Raw genomic sequence first — 26,593 nt, forward strand, 5'->3', positions numbered from 1 at the left:
CACACACAGATAGAGCAGGGTAGGAGACCTATCAGGACCTCTTCACTGTAATGCACTTTGTACTGTGACACAATGCCAGTGCTGCTCCTACAGTCTGTGTGTGAACAGGTGAACAATGTGGGCACTGACAGTCTAAAGTGTGATCAATGCAGGGTCTTAGGTGTGAATAATACAGCGTCATACAGGTGTGAACAGTGCAGAGTTTTTACAATCTGAATCTGAGGTGTGAACAATGCAGGGGCCAGTAGATCTCAGTTCTGATACAATTTAAATCTTACACATGCTTGTAAGTGCTAGGAGCTACAGCTCATCTGGCTTTCAGTTGGCTGCCTATTCTTTACCATATTCAGCAGCATTATACCCAGCTATGAATACTAGATTACTACATATTTCATAGTCAGTGATGAAGGCAAATAAAACTGTAAAATACCAACTGCAAAGTTGCTAAGAATAAGGCATTCTATAACAAACTAAAAGTCAACTTCTATGTGAACTACCCCTTTAAGGATCCAGATTAATAAAGGCATACTGTGTGGAAGATTTACCTCATTGCTCTTAATGATCATACAGATAAAATGTTTAATAAACAGTTTGCCCAAACATTCTTCAAATATTTTGCACTGCAGCTGAGATTGGAGAATACGATCCTGATGAGCATCCTGACAATTACATCTGCGACTTCAAGATATTTCCTAAGCAGTCACAGAAGTTGGAGAGAAAAATTGTTGAAATTCATAAAAATGAGCTCAGGTGATTATTTATCTGTGTCTTTTCTATTTATCTGCTGTAATGCCTACTATTCTAAAGATCCTCAAATGATTTAGTCAGGGCCGGATTTACATACAGGGCAACCCTAGGCCCAATGCCGTTCTTCACCCTGTCTCACCCCTGTTCCCCTCCCGCATGGGAAATTATATATCTACTGTGCATCCCCAGTGTTTTTTAACCAATGTGGGTGTAGTTGGGCAGCATGCCGCCCCCTAAAATCCTGCCACTCTAGGCCGGGGCCTTTCCACAAATCTGGGCCTGGATTTAGTTATTTAAAGCTTCATAGTAACTGACAATTTATCAATACTTAAAACTCAGTGGGGCCAACTTGCCTTGTGCATAACTGCCCTGCATATTTCTTTATTTTGCAATATCTGGCTATTCGCTTTGCCTGGCAGGTGTACAAATTTTGGCCTTGCTGCAGGTCCTCTCATGAATGACATGTTTAATTACTGCACATGAGCACAAATACTAAGGGGGTTATTTACTAAACTCTGAAAAATTTGTGGGTTTTTTTAGTATAAAATCCGAATTTTTAGTGGATGAAAAACACAATTTTTTTGGGATTTATTGTACCCCGAGGATGGAAAAAGTCATAATCCGAAAATCCAGCATCTCAGACCTGCTGAGGTTGCTTATATGTTAGTGAGAGAAGTACAAAAGATTTTTTGATCTGCATGCAATAATCAAAAAATTTTGGGATTTTCGGGCAAAAATCAGAGTTTTCGGGGGGAAAATCTGAAAAATTCATATTCATATTTTTCACAATTTTTTAGTTTTTTTCCCACAAACAAAATTTTCAGGGAAAGAGTATTCAGAAATAAGGCAAAAAAAAACCCTTGCGGATTTAAAATATTGAGATAAATTCAGACTTGATAAATAACCCAATGGTTTTGGGAATAAAAGGCACAAATAATAATTAGTATCATGCCAGTGTTTCAGGTTTTACCCTGATTTCTCTTTTAAATTATGTAACTTAAACATCCAAATAAATGTATATAAAAAAAATAATATGTACACGCACAAAAAGTTTTGATTCTTGAGGCAGTGTAGTAAGGTTAATAGAAGACTGTGATGATATAATAGAAATCCAGACTAGCCATCTTAATCTGACATTGTTATCACTCATTACTTTTTAGTTTTGGTTATTTTAATTGTGCAGAACAAAATCAAGGCACATAAAAGCTCAATTTTATGCATTACTTGTGTGGTATTTTTGTTGATTTTTTGTAAAACCGTTCTTAAAAAAGAAAGAGGACATTCTAGAAGAAAGGGGATTGATGCAAGAGATGAAAGGACCATTATGATTGGCTCCTTGTATAGTTTTACAACTGATAAAGCAGACAGAATCATGTCTCTCTGTCTGGTGCATTCTCCTTCCAGACCATATGCAGACCAAATATACCATCCAGGTTATATGTGATTGTTGTGCTTCTTCCCTTACATATAAACAGCAACAGGAAAGTGCCACTCAGTAGAATCCCATGTTGACTTGCTCAAGTGACATGCTTATCACTTCCTTATATTGTTTCATTTATTTCATTCATTAATTGCTTTAGTAATTGCCTTGGGGAACTATATAGGAATGGAAAATGTAATTTGGGCAGTTTAGGCAGGTGCAATTCTTATATCTCCTTATAAAAAAATGCTTCAGTGCTTTCCATTCCATAAAGTGAGGTATACTGTATTCATCCATACTTGGTGGACCAGTCAGTAGGCTTTGAAATGGTGACAGAAATGTACTCTTGAGTTTTTTACTGCAGGGTTACAGCTAATTTAATCCTCCTAGCTCTAAAAATCCACATTTTAAAGACTCAAAGCCACCGTAACCAACTGGAAAAAGATACTCTTATAGCAATGGGTCGCAGCAACTGAAAAGATAAAGGACTACTTTAGTGATAGAGCCTGTGATGGAAATCTATTTTAGCTGCCCCTGATTAAATCAAGCAGAGCACAGTTTACACAGGGCACTCAGATGGGCTCTTGTTTTAGTATAGAGCAGTGATCCCCAACCAGTGGCTTGTGAGCAACATGTTATGGTTGCATAGAAACCAGGGGCAATGCCAAACAAAGCCTCCTCTAGGCTGCCAGTCCACATAGGGCTACCAAATAGCCAATCACAGCACCACCCTGGAACGTGTTTAATGCTTGTGTTGCTGCCCAACTCTTTTTTTACATATGAATGTGGCTCATGGGTAAAAAAGGCTAGGGACCCCCCAAAACAAAAATATCCTACCGTACCCTGACACTATGCACTTAGACTTGTTTGTACACTTGTGTGCAATGTATGTATCCTCTATTCTTGATGGAGCTGCAGACTGTTCTACGAAATAGTTTGAGTCACGGCTATTAAGCTTTCTCATTCCTCGAGTAAAATAATTGTATGGCCTAGACTACCACTAGCTAGCTTTTGTTAATGTCTTTGCCTCTTCCTCATTGAGACCCTGCCTGGCTCCCAGCACCTTTGGCTGCAGGTAATGCCCGGTATTTAGCTAGAGGCATTCCACGGGGGGCACATTTACTCTCTATTTTCTCTGCAAGAAGCACATAGACATTTATCTACCCTATCTATCTACAGTATCTATCTTAAAAAAACTAGAAAACTAGAAAAGATTTAATGGCATTACAATTTAAAGGAAAACAATACTGTAAATTAGTATGAAAATGCGGCACTTTGGTGATTTGTAGGTAATTAGAGCAACAAAGAGAATGTTATTCCTTTGAATCACTTTGAGTCATACTGTATGTAAACACACCAGTGACTTTTTACACCTCCCTTCCTAATGTTACAGAGGTCAGAGTCCAGCCATTTCTGAAATGAATTTGCTGCTGAAAGCACATACCTTGGAGACATACGGGGTTGACCCTCATCCCTGCAAGGTAACAGCTTTTTCTAAGATATATCCTATAAAACTGATCTCCCTTCATGTTAAAGATGAGGCATTTATGCTTTATCATTATACTTTAATATGTTAGCACATTTCTAGTTCAAGATAACTTGAGATTTTGCATCTGCTGGCATAGAAAATTGTTTCCAGTGAATCCACATAACTATGAAAATGATGAAGCTTACAGAATGCTTTCATATGGTTGGCTGTCCCACTAATTTCATATTCTGTAAACAAATTTACCAAGGTGATGCTGTGCTTGTCACAGTTTGCTGAGGTGATCTAGCACTAATTCAATTTAGATGCTTCTTCTTGCAACCATCCGACGGCTGTTTGATGTATTGATATAAAGGAGTATTTGGTATCATAAACCGATATCAATATATAAGTATAATACACAAAAGCCATGAATATCTTGTAAATTATATCCTTATAAACGGTGAGTAGTGATGTCATCAGTTATAAACGGTGAGTAGTGATGTAATTTCTGTCACATGACTCACTAAAATTTGTGTATTATAATAAATAAAGTACCCCCAGTTGTAAAATATGAGGATATTATAAGTTACCTCGGAGTTCCATGACCTGTATAAAAACACTCGGCCTTCGGCCTCGTGTTTTTATATGGTCATGAAACTCCTCGGTAACTTATAATATCCTTATATTTTACAAGAAGGGGTACTTTATTCACTATATATCTTTATTTGAATTCCTTCCTCTGTATTAGGGATGTCAGACTTATTGGCTGAATCATACCACTACTATCTAAAGACAAATGGTAATAATAAATATAATTATGTAACGAAAATTGATCATTCCCATTATATCAACGATTACAGTTTGCACCTACACAATCTCAGAGCTAAGCAGAGATTGGCAGCCAAGAGAATTTAGGTGGGACACTTCAATGAGGACAGCAGTGATTTCTAGGCTAGCCTAGCACCTGGTCTAGTAACCTGTAGCAACGAATGAAATGTTTCAAACAGGTGATAGGTGACCAGTAAATGCTATCACTTAGTGGTTGCTGTGGATTGCTGGAGCAGTTTCAAAATGTTTGGCTTTTGTTACATTATACTCTGTATATGCTGTTCACTTTATGCAGAAGCATCAAAAAAAGAAATCTGTATTGGTGTAAAAAGTATTCCGTTTTCTAAATCTACCAGTCTACCCAACTTCTTACTTTCATTGCTTTATATTGGTTTCTTTTAAGGATTCTACAGGGACCATTACATTTCTTGGATACACTGCTGCAGGCTTTGTCGTTTTCCAGGGTAATAAAAGAATACACCTGATAAAATGGTAAGGAGTGTTACTGTACTTCCCATTTATTATAATGAAAATACAGTTGAAAACAATACAAATCAATTTTGTAAACAGCTATAGACTCTGATATATACTCAAAATGCTACAATCTAAACTGATTTTAATCTACAGACAAGAAAAGCAAAAAGCAAAGCATGAAATGATCTATATATTTCAATATATTCAGGCTGGTCGGCTACATTAAAGTCATCCCTGGATCCTATACAATTATGGTTCATAAAGCATTCTACTGTTGTAGCATACATATTTCACATGGGTGAACGCAAAGATTTCTTGTCTTTGTTTGTATGAATTTTGTGGTCACACCCTCATTGCAACCCTACTTAATAATTTAGTTTAGTTTAGTGGTAAGATCAACTTTCCCCTTTTCTATAAAAATCATTCCTCAATGTATATTAGCACAACTGGTTATTATACTTGCATTTTGTTTTTCTTTAGGCCAGATATATGCAAACTGAAGTTCGATGGAAAGACTTTTCACGTTGTTACAATGCAGAAGGAGGTAGGTGTGTTATTTATGGAGATCTCATAATTTTTTGGCTATAGCTTAGATTAATGGCTCATTTATTTTGTTGTAATTAAACTGCTCTTATACATACTTGTCAGCACAAGCTTACGTGCCTTCAGTTTAATAAGGATAATATAGTAGTGTAGTAATGCTCCATGAAAAACAAAACTGTGAAAAAGTCCTGCAAAATGTACAAATTTTTAGAGATTCTGTCATGATTTTTATGGTGTAGTTTTTACTTCTAAATTATACTGTTTACACTGCAAATAATTCACTGTACCATGTAACATTTCATTCCTGAACCAACAAGTGTATTTTTATTAGTAGTAATATTGGTGTGTAGGCAGCCATCGCAGGTCATTTTGCCTGGTCATGTGCTTTCAGAAAGAGCCAGCACTTCACAGTAGAACTGCTTTCAGATAAGCTATTGTTTATTTTACACAATGACTCAATGTAACTGGAGGAGTCGCAGTGGACATGGATTTTTACTATTGAGTGCTGTTCTTATAACTACCAGGTCGCTGTTAACTATTGTCAGGGAAGTGTTATCTTGTTATCTTCCCATTGTTCTGCTGATAGCCTGCTAGGGGGAAAAGCGAGGGGGTTGATATCACTTCAACTTGCAGTGCAGCAGTAAAGAGTGAAGTTTATCAGAGTACAGGTCACATGCTTGAGGACAACTGGGAAACTGACAACATGTCTAGCCCCATATCAGATTTCAGAATTAAATATTAAATTGTATTGCAATGTAATAACTCATAACAACGAATCAAAAAGTACCTTTCATTATTATAGATGTACTAGATCAGTTGAATCTAATTGCTGCCCAGTTGGTATGAGTTATTGCATTGGTGCAATTTGCATCATGTTTGTAACTAATCTCCATTCACTAGGTTGACAATGAGCTATATTCACAATAGCACTACATTTCTATAGGGGTCATTTACTATGAGCAAGACAGGGGGCAAAGTGTAAGGTATATAGCAATTTGGATTATGGGTAATGTATTGTTTGGTTAAAGTATTTTGATTAAGGTAATTGAAGGAATGTAGAATTAAATCACTAGAACAGGGTAAGAAATAAACAAGGACATATGTGTCCTGAATGTTCTCAGCAGGGTTTAGTGATAATAAGAACAGCTATGACAGTGCTTGATGCAACAAGTTGTAATCAATGAAAGGGGATTGAGAGCTGGATTGCACTAACTCATTGTAAATTGCATTCTGTCCAGTTTGGTATAAATTGCACAATATTTTGTTTACTTAGATTGCTGAGGTCATTCATTAAAGGGGCTGTTCACCTTTTTCAGTTGAGTTGTTTTCAAATTGTTTACCATTAAATACACGCCGTGAAAATCAGTCACAATAATCCATTACAGAATTTTATTATTGTTTTTATAACTTTTTGATAAAATGTTGCCATTATATACCTTGTACCTACATCTAGCATAATGCATTTAAGCCAATGGGACACATTTACAGATAGAGAATTTGTAAAAATGCAGCTTTTCTTTTAGCAAAAATGCATTTTATAGGGCACCTATCACATTAAAATTGTTTTACCCACTGGACTTATATCACACATATCCTCCAACCAGAGTGTGGGGTCACACCTCCAGAAAGGGAAACTATTTATATGTAATAGTGCCATTTTTTAAATTTTTAAATCAGCGACACAATCATTACACAACTTGTTCAATGTTTGGGATTCTGTAAACTATATTCCAATGCCACTTTTTTTATTTTTACAAAACTTTACAAATATGGCGACAGTTAGCATGGGAAATATGAACCTAGGCTAAAGTGATTTACATTCTGTGCGATTAGACTTTAGATTACAATTTATTGCTGCAACAAAATCCTTGTGGGACCATTGCTTATTAATCAACTGCTACATACTAATAGCTCTGACATCATTATAAATCAATGCATTGAACCTTTAATTAACGAAACTAAAATGCACGTATGTCTATGGGTATAGCAAGCCACAAGAGATTACAATCCAGTTATTATAAATCAGTCACCTAAAAATGATATAAAGCGAAGAAAAAGGCAGAATTGCATAATATTGATCACTTGTATAGTAATGTAGGCCGAAAAGTGTAGTAAGCCCTTTATCAGCTCTTCATTTCACCTGAATATTTTATGAACACATGCCAATAAATATTGGTTTTTCCAAATATATTTCCATTGCCTCTTATGCTTCATTTCTCATTTCTTCCGTGAATTCATTAAAGTGATACTGACACTAAAAAATTATTCTGCAAAATAATAATGTACTTTTAAGAGTTACCTATAGCTCATGTTGATCGTTTTTCATTGTTCCTGCCATATATATATATATATATATATATATATATATATATATATATATATATATATATATATATATATAATATATATATTATATATAACAGATTTATTAAAAGTGAAAAGTGAAAGTGTCCCCACTCGTTTGAAAAGGCTTCAATATGAAGATGATTAGAGCACCTACTTTATATTACTTTAATCTGTTTTCTCTTGATCCACCAGAAAAAAAATATTCTGACGTACCATACCTCAACACCAGCAGCCTGTAAGCATCTATGGAAATGTGGGGTTGAAAATCAGGCCTTTTACAAGTAAGTTAGTAGTTTATCTTAGCATTAATATTGGTTGATAACAGGCCCGGACTGGCAATCTGTAGGTTCTGGCAAATGCCAGAGGGGCTGCTATAAGGTCCAATGGAAAGTCAGTATTTAGTGGGATGGAGGGGGCTGTTAGGGCCTCTATGTGGGCTGTTTGGGCCTGTTGTGTACCTGAAATGCCAAGGCCTATTTTAGTTCTCAGTCCGGACCAGGTTAATAACCTTTAAAGTAAGTTAACTGTATGTGTTAAACTAAGTTCTCATTTTCTGTTTTTTTCTTCCATAAACATAGTACAATTTGTTACCCAGATTGAGTACATTCATAATAACAAAAGAGAAGAATATACAATGCTGTATAACATGTCAAAATGTTCTGTTTCTTTCTTTCATGTTTTTAGCAGCAAACATTTGGGGCATGGGTTGTTCAACACAGCTTTGCTTACTTATCTCCATATTTGTATTCACAATAACACCTGCTTCCTCTGCCAAACTAAAAGGAAATATCATCCATACATATAAGAGCAGCAAATCCCTAGTGATTCCAAACCAGTGGCTCATGAGTAACATGTTTCTCGCCAACCCCTTGGATGCTGCTCTCAGTGGCCTCAAAGCAGCTGCTTATTTTACAGTACCTGGCTTGGAGGCAAGTTTTGATTGCATAAAAAACAGATGCATCACTTCCTTTAGACTGCCAGTCCACATAGGGGCTACCAAATAGGCAACGACAGCCCTTATTTGGTACCCCAGGAACTTTTTTCATGCTTCTGTTGCTCCCCAACTCTTTTTACAATTGAATGTGGCTCATGGTTAAAAAAAGGTTGGTTGACAGAATATTTGATAAAGAAGTACCCTTTTTTACCCTTGTGTATAGCTAGTCAAAATAATCTTCATTTAATATAAATATATTTTATATTTAAATCTAACTACTGATTGGTGCTTTGGAATATAGGACTGTGGCTAAATTATCGCTCGAATAATGCTGAATACCATTTTTTATCTTTAGTAGATAGAAATAAAGGAAAGAAGTCAAACCTTACCCCTGAATGTATTATACTTAATGAACCAACTCATCAGTGTCCATGTAAGCAACAACTTCCACTTGTGATATAGCAGGGATATGCTTAACCTATAGCATTACCCAAGGTGATGCTCATGGGATTATTGCATTATTTTATGCTATATTCACTTCTTTATCAGTTGTTTTTGTTCATCATCCCTCCTATAGTACAATATTTTGGTCATGTATCTAGTCTGTATTAGCATATCAGCAGGAAAGTATTATTACTTTGCAGCAGTCACAGTCCTTATAAGGAAATGAAGGAAGGATAACTTGCTATAATCTTAATGCTTTCATCTTGGTGTAGTAATCGATTTGCTCAGATGTTCACATCCCTCAAGGTCAACTATCTTGCGTCATAAAGCTTACGGCCAGCTAAAAGGTGTAGCGTTTCCCGGTGTTGTCCCCCCTAGGAAATGGTAAATGAGAAATCTGAAATGTTGCTGCTTTAGCAAGGACTCAATTTAATGTGCATTTAAATAGTTTTCATTTTTTATACATTGTGCTTCAGAGCCACTAGTGACTTCTTTAAGCATTTTATAAATACACAGCCCTGATTTATTGATATCTGGCTATCTCCCAAGAATTCAGCAAATGTTGATTTCAATTCTGTTCTAGAACAGCCACAATAAAAGGGCATTTATGGAAATCATGCTATTTTTAAAAACGATTTACAATCAAACCATATGCTTTTACACTGTTTTGGTGTCTTACGTTGAATAATGAGAAAAACCCAACTCGATTACTTATAAATAAGTCAGACTTCTACACCTGGTATTGAAGCTCTGAAAATCTTTGCTATCGATTGCATGTTCCTTTAACTCACAGGCCAGATAACATCTTCATTGCTTATTAGCCATTGTTAAAGCGATGAGCTAATAAAGCCTCTTGTCGATTTGTCTTCATTTAGGTATGCAAAATCAAGTCAAGTAAAAACAGTAACAAGCAGCAATATTTTTTTTAAAGGAAGCCGATTTCGATATTGGTAAGTATATCTGTGTATGCATTTTTGTGTTCACTTACTGTATGAAAAATCAATCTCTAATAGAAGGCTCTAAACAAACAAAGTACGCTTCTTTTTTCAAATTGTGTCTTCTATACATAAAGGGGACTGATATTTTGCTCACACGCTCTTCCCAAATTAAAATGTATTATTATTATTTCTTTATTATAACATTGAATAAAGGTACAGTGAATCATGATTTGTAGGGAGACGAAAAAGCAGTCATATGATTCATTTGCCCATCTCTTCAGTGCAGGAATAAAACCTACTGAATTTTCTTGTACCAAGAGCTGTACAGGTATAGGACCTGTTATCCAGAATGCTTAGGACCTGGGGGTTCCAGATAAGGGATCTCTCCATAATTTCGATCTCCGTACTTTATATATACTAAAAAATTATTTGAACATGAAGGAGGTTATTTACTAAACCCAGAATGCAAAAATTTCAAAAAAATTGTGATTCTTTTTTTATAAAATCGGACTTTGTGACAGTCTTACAAGTGTAGCTTTTTACAGATTGTAAAGAGTCAAGCAAATAATTGTAGGGGTATGTTATAGACCCCCTCAAGTTAGTGTAGGTGAAAGTGGAAGAGGCTCACCTCCTGTTGCAAATAGATGAGAATGCTAGTTTGGAGCAAGTAATGATATTGTTTACACTGGAGAAGAGGCACTTAAGAAGAGCTATAATAACTATACATAAATATATATATATATATATATTTAAAAGGGTACCGTACGATCAACTAATAATAGCTTAAAGTACTAATTTAATCCAGGGACTGGTCCGATATTGGAGTCAAGAAGGATTTTTCCCCTGAGGAAAAAAACAAAATTTTCAGAATTTATTAAACCCTGAGAAAGGAGAAAGTCCGAAATAGAACATCTTGCATCTCAGACCTGTCGAGGTTGCATATAAGTCAATGGGAAAAGTCCCAATGATTTTTTGGGGGCAGATTTTCTAAGCTCGAGTGAATTTCGAAGTAATTTTTTGGGTACTTCGACCATCGAATTGGTCAAATGAGATCGAATTTGTTTGAATCGAATGATTCGAACAATTCGAAGTAAAAATCGTTCGACTATTCGACCATTCGATAATCGATTCACTGTCTCTTTAAAAAAACTTAGACTTCATACTTCGCCAATTTAAACCTACTGAATTCCAATGTTAGCCTATGGGGACCTTCCCCAGCACTTTTCTACACTTTTTTTGATCGAATAAAAATCGTTCGATCGAACGCTTAAAATCTTTAGCTTCGATTTACGATTTTTATTCGATCGTTCGATCGAAGCATTTGCGCTAAAATCCTTCTAATTTGAAGGATTTTACTTTGAGGGTCCAAATTGAGGGTTTATTAACCTTCGAAATTCGACCCTTGATAAATCTGCCCCTTGATGTGCGCTGGGTTTCATGCAATACCCCAACGTTTTTTTGAGTTTTCGGACAAAAAGCATAAGAAATCAGAGTTTTCGTGTGAAAAACCCGAAAAAATTGTGAAAACCCAGATTTTTTTTCTCGAAAAGCAACTTTTTGGGAAAATTTAATAAATAAATAAGCGGAAAAAACCTGAGCAGATTTGATCAGAGTTTGTAGCAGAAAATGTTGAGATAAAATTGGACTTTGATAAATAACCCCCAAATAAACCCAATAGGATTGTTTTGCATCAACAAGGATTAATTATACCTTACTTTGTTCAAGAACAAGGTACAGTTATATTATTACAGGGATAAAGGAAATCAATTTTACAATTCTGAATTATTTGCTTAAATTGCCCATTCCATAATTCAGAGCTTTCTGAATAACTGGTTTCCAGATAAAGGATCCCATACTATTACGTTTTGCCACCTTACCATATAAAGGAAAGTATTGCATAATTATTGATTAACCATTATGATTATACATGGTACTGTTTGTATTCTACTTACCATGGCATTAACAGGCATTGCTGTCTCTCTTTGACCCACAGTATTAACTTCAATTTGAACTAACTATTGTTGTGGACACAAGGCTGCCCACTCTATGTGCTGGTTTTATTTGTACAAATACAGTGCATGTATGGGATCTATTATCCAAAAAAACCTGTTTTCTAGAAATCTCTGAACTACAGTATTGCCATTTTCCAAGAGTACATTTAAAAAAGTAATATTTATTTTCAGATTTGCCTTTTCTCTATAATGATTAAATAGTTGCTTGATCTTGATGATAACTAAGCTAAGGATTACCCATATTGATAGTAATACAGTGCTTAGTGTTTTAAATGTGTTATAACAGGTGGAAAACCCCAGGTCTGAAGCATTCCAGATAATAGATCCCATACTTGTACTAATCTGTTACCCTTTGATAATCGTTTACGTGCATTTCTGTTGCAGTGCTAGAATAACACTGTCTTTTGTCTTCCTTTTATACAGTGGAAAAGTTGCAAAAGAAGTAGTAGAGGCAAGTTCAAAAATCCAGCGAGACCCACCAGAAGTGCATAGGTAATTAACTATGAACCATAACTGAAGTATTTAGTTGCTTGGCATGTACACACATTTTTAGCTTTATGAAGCCAGAGGCTACGGGATAAGATGTTAAATGAATTACAGTAAAGGGTTTGCTATTGTAACATAGCAGGCTATGCCTCTGATTCGAATTTTTGCAGAAGAAAAAAACGTAAATGAAATAGTTATGACAGTTATGAAATACTCCGCAAGCTAATGCAGTTACATGGTATATTTCGATTTAGAACTTCAGCAAACAAAACACGTTTGCCCTCAAACAGCTGCTTCTCATTCCTAAACATTATCACAATCAGTAACTAAATGCTGCCATGTCACTTATTTTCTTTGTTAGGATTGCTAATACATGCTAAATGGCTGATTAGTAGTCAGTTCCAATGCATGCAACAGTTTGCTGAGTTTCATGTAACAACATTTTCTCCAACTTAAAATTATTATTATTTATAAATTATTATATAACATTTTATCGGGCGGGTTGCAACAGCTGCAGGAAACATTTGAAGTCTTACTTGTAAATCCAAAAGTTATGGAAGTACTGAATTTGAATCGATTTTCCTGCATACTGTGCTGCATTCCTGACACAATTTTGTCGTTAGGTCCCTGATACCACACAGCCGCAGCTCCTTCTCCTTAAACAAACAGCTGATTATCAACATGGAACCACTGCAGCCATTAATACCATCTCCAAATGAAGAGGAGGAAGAAGATACTCAAATAGATGAAGGTAAACAACAGATGTGTAAGAGGGTGATTGGGTATGTTAAATACATGTTTGAATGGTGTAAAATGTTAAAATGATTGAAAATGTTGAATGGTTGTTTAAAGCTGTAATGTGCAAAAATCACCACAAGATGGCTGTGGTGTCAAACAAGAGAATTGAGGAGGTTTCATGAGGTTAGCAGAGGGAAGGCACATGCACAGAAGTAGGAGCAGCACATGCAAAATAAATGTTAGGGTGATGACTTAATTGGGAAAGGTATTTAAAGGGGAAGCACACCCATGGGTTGGTTGGTGCACACAGTTGGAAATAGATTGTGCTAGGGCTACAAGTGTATGTACTAGGTACTTCAGACAGTTAGGTGATAACTAGAATGGGTAACCAAGACCCCAACGAGAAGATAGTGGCTTAGGAGCCAAGGCTTTGCCAGTGAGGGCAGCAGTGTTAGTGAGACACGGACATGAAGGAGGGGCAAGAAAATTCCTGAAGGAGGGGCAAGAAAATTCCTATCTGGAGTAGGCTAGAGTGGCATAGGACGTATGCCGGACTGGTAGGACCAGAAGGTGAAAAGGGAATTCCTACCCGGAGTAGGGCAGAGGGATGTATCGCATATGTGGGGTTGCTAGGACCGGGATGTTCCTGTGACTCTGTGAGGAGTTCACGAACTGGAGAGTACATGCTTTTCAAGAGATGGCGTGACTTACAATTGTGAATATGCTCTGAAATGTTACAACAGTTGAATGGATGTTACAAAAGTTTCAAATAAATATTCCACGTTTTTTATAATCAGCGGTGTGGATTTCCATCTATTGAAGAAAAGTGGTTTCCATGGTGACAACAATTTTTCAGGTTATACATGACTTGTGTATTATATATCAGGTAAATGTTTGTCATCTTGCCTCCCAGTATTCATAAAACACTACAAGGCTGGATTGCCCGCAAACTCCCTCCCACATTTGCAAAAGTCTGCCTCAAAATTGGGATTCTGTCAAATAAAGGAGCAGGTTGCAGGTTTTTCTCCCCATTTCCAACTCCCTTCTGGCACAGAATTGAAGGGAGAATTAAGCCAGCAAAGAATGTGCATCTAGATAGCAATACATGTTGAAAACTGTGCTGAGCAAGCAGGTATTTCTCTTTGTCATATCTGTCAGCAAAGCTTTCAATTCCAAAAGGACAGAGAGCAACAGGCAGATTGGTATTGCACTGGAAACACCATCCTCATATGCAATTAAGCCTTTGGCCACTGACACAGCCCCCCAGAGTGATAGCTACTGAGATGAAAACCCAGATTATAATAATGCAGAAGATGAAGTTTAAACCAAAGAAAATTAATTAATATAAACCTATTCAGAGTTGTCCTGTGCGCGTTTGCAGTTTCCATAATTTTTTTTAATTCACCTTAAAGGTGAAGTACAGACAGTAGTATTTCAAAGCAATTTTGGAAATAGTCTTACATTTTTTATAGTTCAATGAATTTAAAATGTTTGTTTGTCAGGCTTAGAATTTAAACTGTCATTATAAATATTATCAACAATTATTTACACCTCCAAAATATTCTGCAGCACTGTGCAGATCTGTGTACTCATCGGTCTTAGGGCTCTTACTCACGAGCGGTTGTAGCTGCGCTCCCCTGCGTTCCGTTTTTCTGCGTTCAGCCGCAGGGGAGCGCAGGAATAGATGCATTACATTTTTTCCAATGGGGCTGTACTCAAACAGGCGCGTGTAGGCGCCGAATGCAGGTTGAGACGCAACATGCTGCATTTTTCCTGCATTTGGCGCCTACACCGAAGGAACATCTCAAGCCAATATGTTAAAAGGCAGCTGTTCTTGTGTAAATTGTGTTAAATGTAGATATTAAATGTAAATGTATAAATTAACTGTTGTTATAATTCACCATTGCTATGCATTTATTTTATGCATGTGTATTTCAATGGGTACTCAGGGATTAAATGAGAAGGGAAGTAATTTTATATTTAGAGTTGCCAAAAGTTAGGCACCCCCAAGTGATTATATTTACTTACCTGACCCCGGGCCTGTGCTCCTATCAGCAGAAAACTACACAGGCCCTGGGTTATTCCAGTGAGCACCACGGAGCAATCCTCTTCCTGCTTCTTCTTTCAGCTTGTGGCTGCGCATGCACAGTAGAGCGAATAGCCAAACTTTAACACAATTTTAGTTCTACTGCGCATGCCTCTGAAAATTTGAAGAGCAAGAAGCAGGAAAAGAATTTCTCTGTGCTGCTCGCTGGAAGCACCTCAGGCCAGTGCAGTTTTCTGCTGATAGGAGCACAGGCCCAGGGTCAGGTAAGTAAATATAATCAGTTGGGGTGCCTAACTTTTGGCACCCCCAGGTTAAAATTAAATTAAAAAAAACTACATTTGTTTTTTGTTTTTTTTAACCCCCTTAACGTAAGTTATTTGGCTACTGGATAATAAAAACAGAACATGTATTGCTACAAGTAGCTTTCAGATATTATCAAGGGCTATTATCAAGGGATTCTGAATATAAAGCAACTACCTAGAGAAATATTAATCGATATAAGGACAGAAAGCTGTATCTGACATTTCAACTCTTCCTCTGAGGCCCCACAGAAAGCCTGCAGCTGACCAAAGGAGTTCCACCCCCAGCTTAGAAAATAATATTTGTGAGTGTAGGCATTTTTATATATTATATATTACTCTCTGATCTCCCTGTAAATGAAGCATTGCTGTAAAGCTTTTTTGTTTTATTCCTCTATATTCCTCTATACATCTTTGCATCCTGCTTACAAGATCCTTCCTTTAGTCTTCTCCTGCTTGTGGGTCCTGCTGTGTAGCTTGAATGTGAATGTTATGCTGCACATTTTAGGCTTGCAAAAGCATGAATCCAAGTTTTTTTACAGTATGTATTTTAATTGCAAGCTGCAGCATTGTTTACTTGCTGCAGAGATATGTGGTAGACCTGTATACAGTCAAAACAACACGCATAAACAAATCACCATATCTTGGAGGGATCAGGCAGTGATTGTATACTCTCCTACACACAAATTTCCTTGTCTGCATTAAAGTTGTGGGTTGTGAAGTCAGTGGGAGTGATGTCAATGCACCGGCACATTCGACTATCACGTCTTCTCCAAATCTGGGGCTAAATGTTGTCTATTGTGAGTTATTCATTGTGGGCTTCTCTGTAGGTTTCTACTATATGTAGACTGATGGGTATGAAAATGGAGCCACTGTGTAAGCTCCTTGCCAGGTTACAAATACTGACTGTTGTTGTGAACATACAACCTAAATAATCCGGCGGTCTGTATTTTTTTCCTAATTACTAAAAATCATGCTAGGTCTACAATGTATGCGAAGAGAATAATGTTAGTACAGGTATAGAATCTGTTATCTGGAATGTGTAAGGGATATTTATTTTTAGCAGCCATACCTTAAGGTTGCTAAAAATCTGTGAAACATTAAATACATAGGATTGTTTTGCACTAAATAAAGATTAATTATATCTTAGTTTGGATCAAGTACAAGGTGCTGTTTTATTATTACAGTTTACAAAAGTATTACATTATATGCTTGAAATGGAGTCTATGGGAAAACGGCCTTCCTGTAATTCTGTGCTTTTTCTGGTTAATGGTTTTACAGACAAAGCCTACAGTACAAAACCTAGGCATACAAATTAGGTCGAAACTAGTATAAATCTGGGAAAATTCAGCTCACATGTATACATGTAAGAAGCAATGTGTAAAATCAGAAGTAAAGCTTTATTTAAATGCATTAAAACATTAAAGTCCCAATCAGGTATTTAATGGGGAGCTGGGAGCCTAAATGTTTATTGACAAAAGCCTTAGAAGCACTAGTGCCAGCCCTGGCTATAGTTTTTTATTGCTTAGCTTGATAGCATTATGACACTTGCTCACCTGACCCCCCAACAATACTTATAAAATGTGAGTCATATGTTTCTTTCCACTCCAAATATTTATACCTAAGAACATGAAACCTACTAATTTGTACAATTTTCAAAGTTCTGGCACCTCATATCAATATTGCAGGTGCCAAGTGTTGAATCAAACTTGAGGAGCAATAGTAGAGAGGGACATAAAAAAATGAATGAATACACCAATTAGCCTAGCAGACTTAGCTGCCTACAGTCATTCACTGGAAAAGTAATTTTTATCCATAATTTATGAGAAAAGTTTGTTTTTAGCTATGTAGATTGTTCTTGTATTTATTGTTTTTCATTGTTGTTAACCAATACAAATACATTGACTTTTTTCGCTGCCTTGTTCTGGTATCTATAATTAGAGGCGATTCAGGAAAGGATGCAGGATATGGTTCTAAAGCTAAGAATAATGAGAGTGGTTATTATTAGCATGTCGATACAATTTATTCTCCACCTGAAATCCCTGACTTTGTTTATACGACCTTCCCGTTCTGTTGCTGTAAATGACCAAAAGCATTTGTTACTCTGGGAAAGCAGAAGTTTGGGAGATAATAGTTGGTACCAGCTTTTAGACTGGAAAAAACACAATGAAGTGTTTGGTGAAAATGAAGACAACAAAAAGTGTTTATTTACGCATGGACCAACAAGATGGTGTTTGTACACCTGCTAAAGCTTGGATCAAAGCTCACAGCCAGGAGTGCTGGTAAAGTCTTTGTGATATTAGTTTATGTTTGTGTGTGTCATGGGGGGGAAAACATAGAGACTAGGCAGACATATTGATCCAAATGTTTAATTCCACTAATAGTGACCAATGCAAATTAATTTAATGAGAAATTGTGATATTATTTGTGGTGGAATATACCGAGTTACATATTAGGAGCTGTATAGTAAAGCTTGGGAATTGTTACTAAGAACACACATTTTCTGGAGTAAAACATTTTGGTCCTTAAAATCTCAGCAGCTGGAACTACAAGTTTTTATCAATGGGTTAAACATTACAGCTCACCATTTTAGAAGCAACACTTCTAAAATCCCATCGAAATGAATAGAAATTGGGAGATTTTTACATCTGTTACATCTGTGTATGTGCATATCTATATCCTTATATTATTCATCCCACGAGTAGCATTGATTAGAACAACTGAATATATAGTTTACTCGAGAGTTCTAGATTGCACTGTGGATGTAAAGAATGGCTCAGCTGAAAGATTAATGCAATTACATAGACAAAATAAGTATTAAATCCATTGTGTTAAGAGACAGTCATTGAGTGCATCCTGTAATTACTGTGGGTCATTGGGTCTTTAGCTGTACGGTTCCCTTGATGACAGGCAATTATTTGTTTAAGCAATTATCTTGCTTATTTCATGGAGTGTGGTATTTGAACCTTTACCTCAGTAACTCCTCTGCTAATTCAGACATCTATGTCCCATGGTTTGACAGTCTTTGATCTCTTCATTTTTAATAGAGTATAATAATGCAATCATGTTCATAGTTCACACAATATTTTCAATGAATTTAAACTTTATCATACAATTGAAAAAAATAAATGAATAATAAAATACTAAATAAAGTAAAGCCACTTTGGATTTGGTCGTCACAGGAGATTTGTTGAAATGGTGGGCAAAAAAAAAAGCAATTAAAAGGTCAGTGAGGGACAAATTGTGCTGGCAAGTGCAGGATATTGTTTCTGCTGAACACTAGTTTGCACCAGAACCACACATATCATCACCATGGGTGGATTAATGAATCGGCTATTGCCTAGGATTCCAAAGTGATTGTGACCCATCAAACATTTACAATTATTCATTTTTATTTTCTATTTATTTTTATCTGCCCTTCTAGGTCTGGATCCAGTTGGGTTTGGCGTGTGCCTGAGCTCTCTAAGCTCTCTAATCAGGTTTGGGCTGGTGCCAGTGACACCACTTGAGAGCACTGAACCTGTCACAGCTTAGACACTCCACACATGTGCCTTGCCTGGCTGCCTAATCTTCTCCCAGCAGGAACCATGCACCCGACCAGATCCAGACCCAGCAGCACAAATGAACGTGTATGAATGAAAATACACTGGAGACACAAGGGGCCCATTTAGCTTTTTTTCAATTATTATTTGTATTTATATATATAAATATATATATATTATCTGTGCTGCTGGGCCTGGACCTTGTCGTGTGCATGGCACCTGCTGGGAGAAGATTAGGCAGCCAGGCAAGGCATGTGCGTTGCATCTCTAAGCTACTATGGGGTTAGCACTCATAAGTCACTGACACAAGCCAAACCTGATGAAACTTAGATACCTCAGGCACATGCCACAGTACAGTAGGCAATGAGGACCTTGCCCACAAGGGATGACAATCTAAAGGGGCAGGTATAAGTCAGATAAATTGGGCATGTTTATCAAACAGTGAAGGGCTCACCACAGTGAAATTACACCACTCTTTATTTGTCTATGTAAAAGGTACAATTTTCTCTTTCATCTATTGATAAATATGCTCCCAAAAAATCCCATAGTAATGAATTTGACTGTGGCAGGCTCTAAGTTCACTCTTAAATATACATGCCCCAATAAATGAGCTGTGTTTGGAAGTAGAATTCCTGGAACAGTATTGTTGTATTTTGGAGTTTCTGGATAATGGGTTTCCAGAGAATAGATTCATGTACTTTCTTTAGTAAAGGATATGAAAGAATAATGGAAAATGTCATAAAATGTTAACATCATTCCAAGCTCTTACTCTAACACACTTTTTTTTACAGTAGTCTAACATTTGTTTTATAAAACATTTTCAGCATGTCTATCTGTAATATTTGTTACTAACAATGTGTTGTCTTTTCTGTCTGTATCCTGTAGGTATCCTGCTTTCACAGCAAACTGAGGCTAGTTCTCCCCCAGTGTTGGGCAATTCCCCTGCCAAAAGCTTAGAGACCACAGCAGATCTCAGCCATGAGGAGGAAGAAAGTTTCAAAGCGGGGCCTCTAATTATTTCAGAGCAGGTGTATAACCCAAGCGCAAGCTTGTTACCCACCCCAGTAGATGAAGGCATTGATATGCTATTCAACAGTCCCCTCAGAGCAGAGCGGGAGAAAGATGATACTGATTCCTTTGAGGATTTAGAGGCAGACGAACATGCATTTCTGATTGCAGAAGAAGAAGAGATGAAAGAGGCCAGGAAAGCGCTAAGCTGGAGCTACAATTTCGTTTTGGGAAACATGCAGCTCAACGCCTTTCTGAAGAGCTTCTCCAAGCTTCTGTTGGCAGCTTTGGGGTTGCTAATGGTTGTCCTCCCTCTCCTCCTTATTCTGCTGGAATCCGACATTGATATATCTTTCCTACATGAAATCCGCCTGACACCAGAATTTGAGCAGTTCCACAATGAATACTACTGTCCTTTGAGGAAGTGGGTAGCCTGCAAATTAAGTGCAACACTAAATCTATTTGGCAGCACCTAAATAGGTACATGTACTGACTGAGGATTATATTCAAACTCTTACCCTATGGTAAACCCTCCAGGGGAGTAGCTATTGGTACTAGGTCATGAAACAGTACTCCACAGTACCAAAACGTGTGTGCAATGTACATTTTTTTTACGTTAACTGCTTTTTTACTGTATAGTGGGCAGTTCTGTATATATAAATATTTTTTAGCTGCAAATATTATAAAATTGTAACGCAACATGATGACAATTTTGAAGATGTACAGGAGGCATGTCAAAAGTATGGTCCTCACCCTGTTTATAGGTCAAGTGTAGGACCATAAGTTTGACATCCCTGAGTAGATAACTTTGTATATAAACCTCAAAAATCCCTTAAAGGTTATGGCACGTGGAGAGATTTCTGTTTTGGGAGGGGGCAAATACACTTGCAGTCTCTACATTACAAGTGCATGACAAATGTGCCTTGTCCTTCTTAGTGAAAGGCACATATTGCCCAAAATGTGTGGCCCTGTATTTTCAAGTGATATGTGTCTGTCATTAAGCAGGATAAGGTGCGATTGTAGAATTTCCAATTTACTTTGAATGGGTTGGAGATTGGAAGGTGTTTATCCTGGTCCTTTGGAGCAAGAAATCCCTAGGACGTGACAGAAGACTGCCAGTTTCCCCATGGGCCGTTACCTCAACTCCTTCCTTCCAGAGAGGCCTGTGACACAATGCAAACCACAAAAATGTTGATGCAGTAAAGGGGTTCACCAATGCCTACACAAGCAACAGTTATGCTGTTTTTATTTTTTTCTTATGTTTTTATGTGGTCAAATATTTTGGTAAATTTGTAGCAAATAAATATGTCTTAACTTATTTGCTTGTACAGACTGAAAAGATAATTGCACTTTACTCGAGGAAAGGCAACTGAAATTAGGTGGTAACATATCTAGCAGTTTAATCCTGTTTTAAACCATTGTTGTTATTTATTATTTTTCCCTGTGTGGTACTTTAGGCTTTTAGCATGCTGTGTGAGGTTATAAGTCCAGAATAAATACAAAGAGAGAGAGGCAAGAATGCAAACTCCAGCAAAGGTAGGCTGTAAATGTATACAGAATTTATATTCGGTTGAAATTTCTTTTGCCGCGATCATGATTGTTCAGAAAATAACATTACAATATGCAAAATAATGCACTTCTGCTTCTTCTTGTGTTAGTGCTGGTGGCAGAAGGTATTTGACTCAGTTTGGAGCCCAGTCAGCTTTTCTTAATTCAGTCAGTATTATAATAGAAAGCAGGACAAATCCAAGGCAGTAGCTATGACTGCAAAGTGCTTTCATTGGGGAAAAATGCTCCAGCTTTTCTTAATTCCAATATATTTTACTCACAGGCTAACTGTATTTTTCTGCTTGTCACCTATTCAGCTTTGTGTTGTCCCCCCTGATAACTAACAGAGATAAAATGGAAGAGACTTTCTTAGAGATGAATCAGTAGATGAATCCTTGGCATTCTGGGAAGGCATTCTGGGAAGGGAAAGAATGTATGTATTGCACAGCAGCATGTGGTTGCTCTGATACAGAGGTGCCCAGCTGAAGGGTCAAATGGATTTTACAGTTCATTCCAACACCTCCATAGGCTTCTTGGTATAACATCATTTCATTAGAAATCTGGTTTGCCAGTGTGAGACATTTATTCTATATTGCCCTTGAAGCACTGAAGAACATTGATCTCAAGCTCAATGTTTATGTGCAGTGTCCAAAATCATGTTGTGTTTTTAATTTAGATTAAGGATTTTATTTTAGCCCAATGGATGATATTTTATATTTGTAAAAAAAGGAAAAAATCCATGCAGTGTGAAATTTGTGATAAAAATCCAACTCCACCTTTCTATTTATACTTCAATTAATCCTAATGATCAGTTATATGCTTACGATGCATTTAGGGATTTCCAGCCAATGCTTATTCTTATAAAACTACCCAGTATGCCCAAGGCTGGGCCATATTTTAGCATTAGACATGCAACCATTGAGTGCATTCATTGCAAAGAGTTGTAAACATGATCCACCTGAAATGAATTCATAACTGAATTTATTGTATTGAAATAGCGTTGCCTTGCTAATACATTTTAGACATTGCCAACATGTTACAGCTGATAGGATTTGTTCAGTCTCCACAGGCTTGGTTCCCAGATATAAAGAATCCTACAGTCATAGAGCCATCTAGTATATGGAAGTGTGCCTGATTTATTATGCACTTTGGTTGCGAGTCTGGCACTTATGGCTGTTGGGGCACATTTCAAAGAACATTTGACCAGAAGTCATTTTGTATAGTCCAGCAAATGTCTACTACTGAATATGGAGGTCATACTCTACCCTTTAGTTTTCTGCTTTAGGAGTGAATATGTTTTGGCATTGGGCTGCTGTACATCTGGACACTTACAGCAGCCAAATAACAGGAGGTTGAGCTTTAGTCACATTTTGGAGGTGTAGATCTAAAGACTGTTTATTCTGCATTTTTTTTTGTTTTTTTTATTGACAGTGTGCCATCAGGTTGAACTGGACCAATAAGCCCCTTGTCAAGTATGACAAAGACAATCACTTGAGTAGCCCCCTAGGAGTTGCATGACAAAGCCCAGTAACTGAAAACCCCCTTGCAGCAATATGAATGGTTGTAAGGTTTGTTCAGCAGCAATGGACTTATATCTCCTGACTGATATAAATTATAGGGGCAATGTTATGATTTAGGTTTTTCCTTAGTTGTTTGCTACACATTCTCCTACAACAACTTAAACATTGGAATAAAGCACTTATCAGAGCGCTGCCAAATCTTGCTGTGGGCAAATGGGCAAATCTTAATGGCGATCTACACCCAAAAAATTAAGTGAAGCAAACGTACCCATGGCAAATTGTACATTTATTTTCTATTTGTAGGTGTTTCTATAAGGTCTTTAGATATACCTGAAATTCCCTTTACATGCATGTGCCCTCAAATAATTATCCACCAACTGTGCTCATATAAACAGGCCTGCTTTCATTGCTTGTGATAGAATAGTAGTTCCTTTTCTGCTTACCCAGGGCATTGTATTCCCCGCTTTATGGGCAGGATTCTAGCTAGAATTACTACAGAGCATTCTCTCACATATACATTACACATATATTTACATCACTGCACAATTTATAGCCCTGACCTTGTGGATTTCTGATTGATCACTTACATCGTTGTATAATCTGACTACATGAGGTCTAAGGCAAATTGCATTGATCTGTCCAGTCCGGTTGTGCTGCTGTATAGAAAGTCAGGCCCCGTGCAGACTCGCAGGCAGCCAGTTATTTCATAAGGCAGTGAATCAGGTCACTTACTTGCTTGTTCAGCTTTACAGCATGAATTAGCAGAGTAATTGAGAATGCAGCACCAGGTTACAGTTACTAAATGCTTGTATTTATAATATATCATTATTAGTAATGGCAGTGATCAGTTCCTGTATATCTTAAAAGCTCAGTCCCTCTTCCTATTCTCTCTGCTGAAATATGATTCCTCTCCAACTAGAACTCGATGAACCTTCCAGATAAAATGACATTGATCTAGCCATCCTGAGAACATTTCCAAATATAGAATAGTAGCCATAAAGGAAGAGAGTGCTGATGTAAATACACATTCTTGTGGGAACACAATGGCAACTTCAGAATTACAGATAATCACCTTTTTTCCCCAAATGTCCCCTCACCATGCTGATATTAATTTCAGTCACAAATAAGCCTTTTTATTCTAGTGTCTTTCTCATTTTAAACACAGAGCTAAGATGATCAATGTGGGCCCTGAGTGGCAGCCACGATGCTTGCTCGTGAATTCAGCTAGCATACAATAGCATTTTTTTGGTGACATTTATGATTTGCATGTAAGACCAGTCACAGGGATCTAAGACATAGAAGTGGATTAGATCAAGTCAGACAATTAGATTAGGTCAATTAAGTGCGCCCAGCAATTCTACAACTGCGCCTCCGAGACTGGCCAATGTTACAGGACCATATAGTTACTGGAAGGAACAGCTTAGGGTAACATAAGCCACAAAGTTTACACCAGGTCTGACCAGCAACCTGTTTGAAGCCATGACTAGTTATTCTGAGTGTATTATTATAAGGTGTACGAGGTTACTGTTAGACTTCATTACCCTCATAATTCAAATATGTAGTCACACCCCATATACCTCTAGCCTTATAATTGCTCTTGCTTTGTGTTAATGATTAGGGCTTTCACTTTCATTTTTATGGACTATTTTCCTTATGGGTTGTACTAATGTTTTAATATTGTACATAGTGTAAAACCCCAGAGAACACTGGATGCTTTGTGTAATGCAATACAATGTATAGGTAAATATTATAGACTTTAAGTAATCTCTAGTGCTGTCAATTGCTAGAAGATAGAGCAATGTATCGGTGCAGAACTGTATAAACTATTAGAGCACTGCCATTAACTGATAAAAACAATATCTGTTATCAGAATAAAGGAGCTGGCGTGCACAAACATCTGATGGATATTTAAATTTCTTCAACCGCTGATCTTTTATGTATGGCTACCCAGCTATGGCTGACCTATAGACTCCCCAGGCAAATTAAGTACAAGAGCTCTGGAAAAGACCAATATAGAGCTATACTGATGACATATCACCGGTTCAAATACAATAAGAAGAAGCTGAGAGAGAACGTTAAAGCTCAGACTCAACTGAATAGTTTTCAATGCTTGTGACAAGGGCAACACAATAGGGATAATAGCCCTATGACTGCTGGGGATGGAGTGGGCGTATGCATAAGGGGACCAATATGACCAGACAATCAAGTAGGATTTGTAATAAAAAAAAATGCTGGAAAGCAATGTGTTGGCTATCCATGTGCGGCCAGTTAGGTGCACTTCTGAGCAGGGTGCTCTGTGCCATGGATGTCTCTGTAACAACTTAAAATGTACAAGTAAATGTACAACTCATTTCTTCTCATTAAACACAGGCATGGAAATAGTTGTAAGAATGTGTGATGGGAGGATAAATGAAAGTGATTGGAAAGAGTCAAGTCTATTGTTTGTATGCAAAGAGGGGATATACAGTTTAATGTATGTATACTGGCATTAAAAAGTTATCAGTCTGAAAGTGATATAGGGGGCAGCCTGATACAAGGCAGGGATTGCAAAGGCTTGATATGAATTAGCATTTTGGAAAAAGAGGGGTTTTACCTTCTTACATAATCTAGACTGTTTCTAGAAGTTGAATTGGTAGTTCACAGAGAAGGCACCTATCTCCTATTCTCCTATCCAAATGTAGGGGGTAGATGCGCAGCTTGGAACTTCCGATACCTGTACAAATTTCTAGGTAAAAGGGCTGACTCCCAGCACTGCTATTTGTGTTCTACCATCTGTGGAAGTAGATACATATCAGTGAGGCTCATAAACAAAAAAAGAGTATTAAACTCCCAAAAGTGCACCCTTTTCTGCAATCTAGATACTGTATAACCATCTTTTAGTAGTACATAGGGTGGATGGTGGGGGAGAAGCTCCTATCCGTTCCCAACGTAGGTAGGCAGAATTGTCCTCAGGGGAATTGGAAAATTGAGGGAAAATTGTTGGCTGTCTTAGGGCTAGTCCACACGGGGAGATAGCCCTGCGTTTGCGGTCGCGGCGACAAAGCGCCGCGCCAGTCGCCGCGACCGGCGCAGGCGACAGTTTTGTATGGGCGCCTATGTAAAAACGCCTGTGCTAACCACACGAGGCGATGCGCTTTTCAACAGTCGCCTGAAAAAGCCTGGCGAGGCATTTTCAGGCGACTGTTGAAAAGCGCATCGCCTCGTGTGGTTAGCACAGGCGTTTTTACATAGGCGCCCATACAAAACTGTCG

At 37.3% G+C, this 26,593-nt stretch overlaps 1 protein-coding gene across 1 annotated transcript in view; it reads left to right on the forward strand.

Moving 5' to 3' along the window:
- Positions 1 to 21,592, forward strand: part of frmd3.S (FERM domain containing 3 S homeolog) — a 102,554-nt gene extending 80,962 nt beyond the window's left edge. Inside the window, exons 6-14 of the mRNA XM_018243867.2 lie at positions 627 to 750; positions 3,561 to 3,648; positions 4,867 to 4,955; positions 5,418 to 5,481; positions 8,019 to 8,107; positions 10,080 to 10,154; positions 12,578 to 12,646; positions 13,264 to 13,391; positions 20,152 to 21,592. Coding sequence (XP_018099356.1) covers positions 627 to 750; positions 3,561 to 3,648; positions 4,867 to 4,955; positions 5,418 to 5,481; positions 8,019 to 8,107; positions 10,080 to 10,154; positions 12,578 to 12,646; positions 13,264 to 13,391; positions 20,152 to 20,750 — 1,325 coding nt within the window. The 3' untranslated portion in view covers positions 20,751 to 21,592. The remainder of the gene's footprint in view (positions 1 to 626; positions 751 to 3,560; positions 3,649 to 4,866; positions 4,956 to 5,417; positions 5,482 to 8,018; positions 8,108 to 10,079; positions 10,155 to 12,577; positions 12,647 to 13,263; positions 13,392 to 20,151) is intronic.
- The last annotated feature ends 5,001 nt before the right edge of the window (positions 21,593 to 26,593 follow it).

The sequence above is a fragment of the Xenopus laevis genome, chromosome 1S (assembly GCF_017654675.1).
Source record: "Xenopus laevis strain J_2021 chromosome 1S, Xenopus_laevis_v10.1, whole genome shotgun sequence".
Lineage (NCBI taxonomy): Eukaryota > Metazoa > Chordata > Amphibia > Anura > Pipidae > Xenopus > Xenopus laevis.